This window comes from Rhinoderma darwinii, chromosome 11 (genome assembly GCF_050947455.1).
Source record: "Rhinoderma darwinii isolate aRhiDar2 chromosome 11, aRhiDar2.hap1, whole genome shotgun sequence".
NCBI classification, from domain to species: Eukaryota; Metazoa; Chordata; class Amphibia; order Anura; family Rhinodermatidae; genus Rhinoderma; species Rhinoderma darwinii.
The window spans coordinates 86164661-86175276 of record NC_134697.1 but is presented as its reverse complement, the minus strand read 5'-3'; the positions used below and the strand labels follow the sequence as shown (position 1 = coordinate 86175276).

Genomic DNA, 10616 nt, shown 5'->3' with positions numbered 1-10616 from the left:
AAAGTGCTCCCATAACATTGACTGTTGCTGTTATGTGGGCACTGTGAGTGTTACTGTTATGGGAGCACTATGGCTGTCACTGTTCTGGGGGAGAGTTGGTTGTCCTTGTTATGGAGGACTTTGAAAGTTACAGTGCCCACATAACAGCAACAGTCAAAGTCCTCCGTAACAGGGACAACCAACTCTCCCCCAGGAAAGTGACAGCCATAGTGCTCCCATAACAGTGACAGTCACAGTGCCCACGTAACAGCAACAGTCAAAGTCCCCCATAACAGTTGATTAACAGCTGATGGCCACTGTTACATTGTTTGAAGTTCCATCTAAGGGTGCGTTCACATATATCAATTGCATCATCATCAGTTTTTTTGTCTCAAGTGATTACAACTGATGCAAAAACCGATTCAAAAATGTATCAGTTGCATCAGACTTTTTCACAATTTTTACTACAAAACCTTCAGTTGTCGTTAGTTGTCATCCGTTTTTAACATCAGTTTTTACCACAATGGTCCACCAAAAAGGTCGTCTAGGGTCTGAAAATGTCACCCCCCCCCCCTGTAGATAATGCCACAGTGCCCTCTGTATATAATGCCATAGTACTCCCTGTATATAATGCCACACCCCCTGTAGATAATGCCACAGTGCCCTCTGTATATAATGCCACACTCCCTGGAGATAATGCCACAGTGCCCTCTGTATATAATGCCACACCCCCTGCAGATAACGCCACACAGCGCCCACTGTAGATTGTACCACACAGCGCCCCCCTGTAGACAGCGTCACCTCCACTGTTTGTAGCGCTACCCCCTTCTCCTGTAGATAGCGCCACTCAAGCTCCCTCTAGCATACATGGACAGTGGCGTCAGGGGTTACTCCCTAAACGGAATCCCCGGCCACAGCATTACCAATGCTGTGGACGAGGATTGCCTCATTAAGGACCCCCTAACGCCACGGTCCATATATGGACAGTGACGTCAGTGTCTACTCCTTGAGTGGAATCCCCTTGCCGACTCTGGCCAGGGATTCTGCTCCAGGAGGAGATCCCTGACGTCAATGTCCAAATATGGACATTAACCTCAGGGGTTTCCTCTAGGAGCCAAGATCATCGGCAACGGGGATTCCGCCCAATCCGTAGCCACTGACGTCACTGTCCATATATGGACAGTGACGTCGAGGGCTTCCCCGTAGGTAGCGCTGTGGCCAGAGAGTTCTCAGCAAGTGGAGCAGGTCCCTCTGCTTCTCCACTCTGAACTAATTCTGAAGCAGGGAGCTGATGGTTCCCTGCTTCAGAATTGGGTTCAACTCTATCTGCGTCCTTAGGATGCAGATACAGTTGACAGCGGGACATACCCCCGGCCACCTTTCCGCCAGGTGCTGCTGTAAGGTGGATGTGGCAGCTCCTGGCGTTCATCCGGCCACAGTTAAAATAGATAGGATACGGCGCCGGACATCCTGGGAGCCAGACAAAAAAACGCTGCAGGTAAAGTTTTTGGATCCTGGTTCCTGCACTGGTCTATCACTGTACGGAGCCACAACTGATGTTCCCTGTGCCAGGACAGATCCCATAGAAAGCTATGGGATCCGTTCTAGCATCAGTTTCACTATGGCTGTTCTGCAACACGATGGAGGGAAACTGACAGGAGCAACGGTCATATGTGAACGGCCCCTAATCTGGCATTGATAACAAATATTTGGTGAAAGTTTTTGGTGGATTGTCAGGATTTTCTCGGCACAGCGTCAGTTCTGAGCATGTTGAAGGTATCAGTGTCTGGAGAGGAGCTGGGTCAGGTGAGATGTGGACACTTCAGTTCAGGCATTATAATGACCGACAACATTATAACCTCTGACAAGGACATTACATGACTGGACCATAAAGTTGACTTGTTTACAGAACGTTGAGTTGGCTCCATTTTTGGTCAGAGATCTCCAAGTGTAATACTGGAAGGTTCCCACGGCTAAAGAGAGTTCAGTGCTCCAGAATTAAAGGGGTTGTCCGGGCAGGGGGCGGTTTTTCATACTGATGACCTTTCCACAGGATAGATCATCGGTATATCATTGATGGGGGTCCATTCCGGAAGCAGATGGCTCACAGTATAGCGGCCGTGAATGGGACTAGAGCTGCAGTTCTGCAGCATGGCCGCTATACAGTGTATGAAGCACTGCATACCCAGCATAACATCCGGTGCCCGGAGGCAGCCCGAACAGCTGATCGGTGTGGGGTCCGGGTGTCATATTTCACCACTTATTACATTACCGGATACATATCACAATGTAATGACCATTACTCACCGTCTGCCGGAAGTTGACATGGCCATAACCAAGAGACCATCTTTTGATCATGTTCCTGCAGACACGTATAGACAGCACAGGCCCATCTGGACTAAACTTCTGATAGATAGAGGAAGGCCATAGGATATTGGCTGTTACTGTGCGGATCTCCACTGAAGAAGTAACAGAATATTCTCATCACACAAATTGATGGCATATCGTTGGATTATGCCATCATTTTGCGATCGGTAAAAGTTTTACTGCCATATGAACCCTCGTTCTCGATCATTGCCCTTGTAAAGGATTTACCAGACACAGCTTCTGTGTCGACGCCCGTGATTAATCAGTCTGCACCTGCTCCTAGGTCTGATAGAGTGACTCGATCTGCTACGACTCAGGCTGGTAGGCTGAGGAGTGGGAGAACCTATCACAGCCTTGCCAGACGGCGCTAGCTGCCGCCCTCGGTCTATTTATACCTTCATTTCCTGCTTTTCTTTTGCCTGTGATTCTGTCTGGCTTCCTAGCTCTGCTGTTCCTGCTAGTACTATTGACCTCTGCTTCAATTTGACCCTGGCTTTACTGACCACTCTCCTGCTCTGCGTTTGGTACCTCATACACTCCTGCTTTGACTCGGCTCGTTCACTACTCCTGTTGCTCACGGTGTTGCCGTGGGCAACTGCCCCATTTCCCTTAGCTTCTGTGTACCCTCGTCTGTTTGTCTGTCGTGCACTTATTGAACGTACGGACCATCGCCCGGTTGTACGCCGTCGCCTAGGACGGGCCGTGCAAGTAGGCAGGGACTGAGTGGCGGGTAGATTAGGGCTCACCTGTCTGTCTCCCTACCCCGGCATTACAGCCCTTTTGCGGCTTTAACAGTCTCTACTCTTCTGGGAAGGCTTGCCACAAGATTTTGGAGTGTGACCTCACAAATGCTTTTTTTGGCTGATTGGGCACAAATTCCCACAGACAAGCACTGATATTGGATGAGTAGGTTTTGCTCGCAACCCGTGTTATAATTCATCCCAAAGGTGTTGGATGGTCCTTTGTGCAGGCCACACGAGTCACTACACAACAAACTCATCAAACCATGTCTTTATGGACCTTGCTTACAGGGGCGCAGTCATGCTGGGACAGGAAACGTCCTTCCCCAAACTGTTCCCACTATTGTCCAAAATGTCTTCCTATGTGGAAGCATTAACATTACTCTTCAATGGAAATAAGAGATGTAGCCCAAACCCTAAAAACCATCCCCAGACATTTATCTTTCCTCCCCTAAATTTTACAGTAGACACTATGTATTCCTGTAGGTAACGTTCAGAGGCCCAGATTGACCCATCAGACTACCAGATAACAAGACGTTATTCATCACTCTAGAGAACGACTTGCTATACACCTCTCCAGCTGACGCCTGGCATTGTGCATGGGGATCTAAGGAAATCCATTTCATGAAGCTCCTGACACACAGTTCTTGTTCTGCGCCACGTTTAAAGCCACTGAGCTCTTCAGTACGACCCATACTACTAGCAATGTTTCTCTGGAGATTGCATGGCTGTGGGCTTGATTTTATGCACTGGTTTGCAATGCGTGAAGCTGAAACACCTAAGCTCAATAATTAGGTGGGGAGTTCACGTACTTTTATCCATATAGTATTGTCTCTCACCTCCCACATGCTGTATTTTCTCCTTACTGCCAAAAGACACGGAACTAAAAATTAAAGAAGAGCTCCAGTGGAAGCACAACTTTCCATGTCTGCACCCCTCACCTGACTGTATATATCACTCTACACTTCTTTTATGTATACTGTACTTACTTTTTGAACTCCTGCCTTGTCCGTGCTTTAAAAAAGCCTCCGTCTTGATTCTTAGATTTCCCCAGCTTTCTCTTCCTCTCTGCTTTGCTATCAATCACATGACCAGCTAAAGACCATATAATTTCTTTATGCTGGGGGACACTGTGATTATTATTCTCTCTATATTCTTCTAAATAAGCTGAGAAACCATAAGTATACAGACAGAGAGGCTGCACTATATTCTTCTACACCTGTGTGACAGGAACCTGTCTAAGTATCAGTGGCAGTTGATGATAGAAGTTTCTGTTTCCCCCTGTGTATAACTAGTGCGGTACAGAAACTGCTGAAGCCTGTGACGGGTGACACATAGATCTCCAGAGACCCAAGTAGAGAAAGCAGTCACCGAGCCGGATTCACACTGCTGCTAAGCAACCGTCCCGGTCTGATATATAGAGATAAATAACAGGGGAGAGACTGACACATGGAATACCAGAATGCAGCACATGGGAGAGGTCAGTTTTGGCCGGAGTGTCCCTTTAACATTTCATAATTCTATCATCTAGTTATCATCTCTTTATTTGTAGATCTCATTCGAAACCATCTACACGTCATTGTTCTTTGTGATGGATAAGGGACACATAACGGAGAAGATACTGAACGTCACCCTGGAGATAATCTACCTTCTTACCGGAGAGGTAAAATAATCCGGGCCTCATGTATATGTCCTTTCTCTTATCTTTTTATCCTACGAACAATATTATATAAAAAGCAAAAGATCACGTCATCATAATTGATTTGTAAATATAAATGCTGTAACAAATCTTCTCTGGTGCATAGTGTGAAGGTAGCGCCCACTAGCATTTTGACTGCCCCCCTAATGCTGCTTCCACCTTCCTAAACAGTCCACGGTGGACACGCATTACAAAAGTTATGATTTTTGGAATGGTGGGAGGTGTCGTGGAAATCCATTGCTCAAAATATATTAGACTAAAATTTATACGAGTCCCAACAGACTCTCAAGGCCAGACTCCATTAGTCAGAATCCTAATTAGGATATTTCACCGATATATATGGAGAGAGGAGAAGAAAACACACAGACGCTGCTGATAATGTTCAAAATGCTCCTGTGAAGGATTTATTACCAAACTCAAACTGTTAAACTGAAATTCAGAAGGGGTGTCGGCTTGAGGTTAACCAATCAGAGACAATGTAACAATATTTGTTATTCAGTAAAAAGCATACAATAAAATACATCCCAGATACATCATTATAATTCTTCACACATTATGTTTACAGGTTTCTTATCTCTCTTTTGGACAGAATGTTCTCGTGGAGATGGGGGAGACCTTCCCTCACGCATACTTGCCATCCTCCCATCTCACTCCCTGTCCATTCTCTACAAACTTCGCATGGGAACCAAGGTCAAAGATAAAACATACGAAATCAACATTACTTGTATTAAAGGAACAATGACTTTTCTATTCACTACAATAAAACCAAGATGGGAACTCCAGACATGATGGGAACTCCAGACAAGATGGGAACTCCAGACAAGATGGGAACTCCAGACAAGATGGCTGCTGCACGAAACTAAATCATTTACACATTATCATCACTTTCACATAATACATATCTTAGTAATTCGGCCTCCTGCTTGATAATTCACAATGTAATTTCATACAGAGAATATAAGCAAATAAATCATCCTTCACAGAGGTAAAAAACGAAAATTGAAAAAACCGAAAATAGGCTGTTCATTAAGGGGTTAATAACCTATCATTCACTTGTTATATACCTGGACAGTGTTACCTGGTGGTGGTTGCATTCAGTTATCCTTTGGATGCATTACTATGGACTGATCTGTGGGCTACAACATAAGGTGTCTTAGCCTGGGGACTGTGTTGCTCCCTCTGCAGGCGGGGTGTTGCGGTGGCACTGGTTGCCATGTGGTGCGGCACCTAATAGAGTAGGGACCCACTTAAAAGAAGTCGCCATGAGGAGGCAGGTGCGCTTATAGAATCAAAATGTTTACTAAGAACTTCCTGTTCATTTTGATTCTCTTGTATGTTCCATCTCGATATCCAGGATTGTTCAGTAGTGAAGAAGACATCTGGTGACTCTCTATCCCCCAACAGCTGTCCCTACATGTCTGGAGGATGGATCAGTACCATCACGGAGCTTTCACTGATACCTAAGAGAAACAACGAGCAGAAGATCCTAGAACTCACCAACAAGATCATTCATCTGCTGACCGGAGAGGTGAGGACTACCGGGAATGCTGGGACATTATATAGTATAAGGTGTCAGGATGTCTCCGTCTATTTCTCCATGGAGGAGTTGGAGTATATAGAAGAACACAAGGATCTGTACAGGGACGCCATGATGGAGGACCACCGGCCCCTCACATCACCGGGTAAGAGGAGAGCATTTTTGACAGTCCACAAGATACACCCATCACCTGATAACTACATATAAACAATGTCTTCCACTGTATGTGTCTCCTACAGGTACAGTGAAGGAAATAAGTATTTGATCCCTTGCTGATTTTGTAAGTTTGCCCACTGTCAAAGACATGAACAGTCTAGAATTTTTAGGCTAGGTTAATTTTACCAGTGAGAGATAGATTATATTTTAAAAAAAATCACATAGTCAAAATTATATATATGTATTTGCATTGTGCACAGAGAAATAAGTATTTGATCCCTTTGGCAAACAAGACTTAATACTTGGTGGCAAAACCCTTGTTGGCAAGCACAGCAGTCAGACGTTTTTTGTAGTTGATGATGAGGTTTGCACACATGTTAGATGGAATTTTGGCCCACTCCTCTTTGCAGATCATCTGTAAATCATTAAGATTTCGAGGCTGTCGCTTGGCAACTCGGATCTTCAGCTCCCTCCATAAGTTTTCGATGGGATTAAGGTCTGGAGACTGGCTAGGCCACTCCATGACCTTAATGTGCTTCTGTTTGAGCCACTCCTTTGTTGCCTTGGCTGTATGTTTCGGGTCACTGTCGTGCTGGAAGACCCAGCCACGAGCCAGTTTTAATGTCCTGGTGGAGGGGAGGAGGTTGTAACTCAGGATTTGACGGTACAAGGCTCCATCCATTCTTCCATTGATGCGGTGAAGTAGTCCTGTGCCCTTAGCAGAGAAACACCCCCAAAACATAATGTTTCCACCTCCATGCTTGACAGTGGGGACGGTGTTCTTTGGGTCATAGGCAGCATTTCTCTTCCTCCAAACACGGCGAGTTGAGTTAATACCAAAGAGCTCAATTTTAGTCTCATCTGACCACAGCACCTTCTCCCAATCACTCTCAGAATCATCCAGATGTTCATTTGCAAACTTCAGACGGGCCTGTACATGTGCCTTCTTGAGCAGGGGGACCTTGCGGGCACTGCAGGATTTTAATCCATTACGGCATAATGTGTTATCAATGGTTTTCTTGGTGACTGTGGTCCCAGCTGCCTTGAGATCATTAACAAGTTCCCCCCGTGTAGTTTTCGGATGAGCTCTCACCTTCCTCAGGATCAAGGATACCCCACGAGGTGAGATTTTGCATGGAGCCCCAGATCGATGTCGATTGACAGTCATTTTGTATGTCTTCCATTTTCTTACTATTGCACCAACAGTTGTCTCCTTCTCACCCAGCGTCTTACTTATAGTTTTGTAGCCCATTCCAGCCTTGTGCAGGTCTATGATCTTGTCCCTGACATCCTTAGAAAGCTCTTTGGTCTTGCCCATGTTGTAGAGGTTAGAGTCAGACTGATTAATTGAGTCTGTGGACAGGAGTCTTTTATACAGGTGACCATGTAAGAGCTGTCTATAATGCAGGCACCAAGTTGATTTGGAGCGTGTAACTGGTCTGGAGGAGGCTGAGATCTTAATGGTTGGTAGGGGATCAAATACTTATTTCTCTGTGCACAATGCAAATAAATATATATCATTTTGACTATGTGATTTTCTTTTTTTTTTTTTTTATATAATCTATCTCTCACTGGTAAAATTAACCTAGCCTAAAAATTCTAGACTGTTCATGACTTTGACAGTGGGCAAACTTACAAAATCAGCAAGGGATCAAATACTTATTTCCTTCACTGTATATCCAGTAAGAGAAATCCATCAGAGAGATGTCCCAGTTCTGTGTTTTCCCGGGATTGTCCACAGGAATATCACAACGTCCCAGAGGGTCATCACGTAGGTGGAACCAAAGTCTCGTCAAATCCCATAAAGGTGAATGTGCACTTCATGCTTTGCCAATATTACCTAATAATTTGTTACATTTCAGCTCATTAACTGAGGAAATAATTTGTAATATTTTATGTGAGTGTTTAGGGAAACATTCATATTAAAGTTGAGAATGTAGACGGAGGATACAAGGCGTATGTGTGGGAGGATCAAAGGTGCAATAAGGAAGAAACTTCTAACAATATCTACCCAGGTGAGCGACAACCACAAACTGTTCAGTGACTAAAACAATCTCTTTTTATGAACTCTCCTTGGCTACATGCAGACGACCGTTCTTCTCGTCAGTGTGCTATCCGTATTGTAACGGACGGCCGACTGACCCCTTCATTTCTATGGCTCCGTGCACACTGCCATGTTCTTCACAGATCCTTGTGTGGGACCAGGCCACAAAACTCAGAGCAGGTCCTGTTCCTGTCAGTATTTGTGGCTCGGTCTCGCCCATTCAAGTCAAACCTATGGAACAAATGGGACGGATGCGGAGGACACACTGTCGTACCGCAAAAAAACGGACAATGGATCCATTGTTTGCAGGACGCAAATACAAACAATCATGAGCAGGTAGCCTTGGTATGTGTGAAGTGTCCAGTAGGGGCTACGGGGAGCCAACATCATCTTTTGGACTCCTGTAATCCTTGGAAATGTTGTGACATCTATCATCATTGTCATAACTTTCTACTCTGACACCTTGATAAGAGATCTTTACATTTAACATCTTTACATTTGCTCCCACAGATGGAGAGGACAGCAAAAATATTTTGGAAGGATGTCTCTTTTTATCTCCAGACTGTATACTGGACAACGGCAACATCACTCAAGGTTCTCCAGGAGAAAACGTCACTTCTCCAAGGGTTGTTAGTGCAGGTTTATCATCCGATTCTTCTGACCACCAGGAATGTTCTTCTATTAGATTGAGCGTCAATTCACCTAGTACAGATCGTAAGGACAATAATATGTTTTCATGTTCTGAGTGTGGGAAATGTTTTCCACTAATATCCTATCTGAATAAACATAAGAAAACTCACACCGAGGATAAGCCATTCCAATGTGGACAATGCGGAAAATGCTTTCGAAGTGGATCAAAACTTAGAAGACACCAGAGGGTTCACACAGGGGAGAAACCATATCTATGTGCTGATTGCGGGAAGCTCTTTGCTCATAAACTAAGTCTCGTCAACCATCGGAAAACCCACACAGGTGAGAAGCCATTCTCCTGCACCGAATGTGGGAAATGTTTTTCATTGAAGACGTATCTGACCATCCATCAAAGGACGCACACTGGAGAGAAGCCATTTTTCTGCTCTGATTGTAGAAAATGTTTTGCACAGAAAACAAGTCTTAATATACAGCAAAAATCCCACAAAAGTGAGACAAAAATGACATGTTCAATTGTGGGAGAACATTGATGTAAAGAATGATTATGTTCTCTAAACGGGAAATTGACAAATCACCGTCCTTAGATGGAAACAGATTTTATAAATAAAAACCCGGCACCGATCAGCGGCTCCGGCTGATTCCGAGCACCGGATGTCCATGCCTATCCTGAGGACCTATCCTGTGGATAGGTCCTCCGTATTAAAAACCGCCCCGTGCCCGGACAACCCCTTTAAGGACCAAGCATTGTTTTTGGTTTTTCCATCATTGCATTCCAAGAGCCATAAAGTTTTTATTTTTCTGCTGAGGTTGCTGTATGGACGTCATTCTGTGTTAAGGGGTTATAGAAAACTTGTAATCACATGTTCAGATTTTTTGGGGCGAGAAATATTCTTTTTCTGTTCACTAAAAATAGACATACGAAATACACAAACTCTTCCCTTGTCAGTCTGGGTATTAATACCTACGATATCTACTTGTGCCTACTTTGATTAGTGCAAAGTGGAGGGCACTCCGTCACTAAGTAGATGCACCCACACAACCGCCCATGAGAGTTTAGAAGGCAAAGCCCCTTCTCTTAGGATATCCATTCATTACAATGGAGGACCCACTGGCGGTAAGGCAGCTGGCCAACAGGGAGCAGGTGAGGGTCTATAGTTCTATAGGTACCTGTGGCATCTCAGACAGCAGCAGGGCAGGCTCGGCTGGGACTTGGGTAGCAGGCGAAAGTCAGGCGAGGTGAAGCAAATCAGACGTGGATGCTAGACCAGGAAGGTATGGATTGCTAGGAACAGGAACTGGAAACGGGTATAGGGACAGGGACTGGAACAAGAAACACACTAGGAGGCCATCACATATACAAACTAGGCAACACAACGCTCTGGCATAGAACTAGGGGACTGGACCCCTCTTATAGTCCAGGGTACTCACGGGTCAAAGTTCGTC

The 10616-nt window shown here is 44.9% G+C and overlaps 1 protein-coding gene across 1 annotated transcript; it reads left to right on the top strand.

Moving 5' to 3' along the window:
- The first annotated feature begins 1746 nt into the window (after positions 1-1746).
- On the top strand, positions 1747-10616 carry LOC142662978 (uncharacterized). Its single transcript, XM_075841270.1, has 5 exons — positions 1747-1785; positions 4639-4749; positions 8220-8285; positions 8388-8493; positions 8994-10616. The coding sequence occupies exons 1-5, from the start codon at positions 1747-1749 to the stop codon at positions 9701-9703; spliced, it is 1032 nt and encodes a 343-aa protein (XP_075697385.1). The 3' UTR covers positions 9704-10616.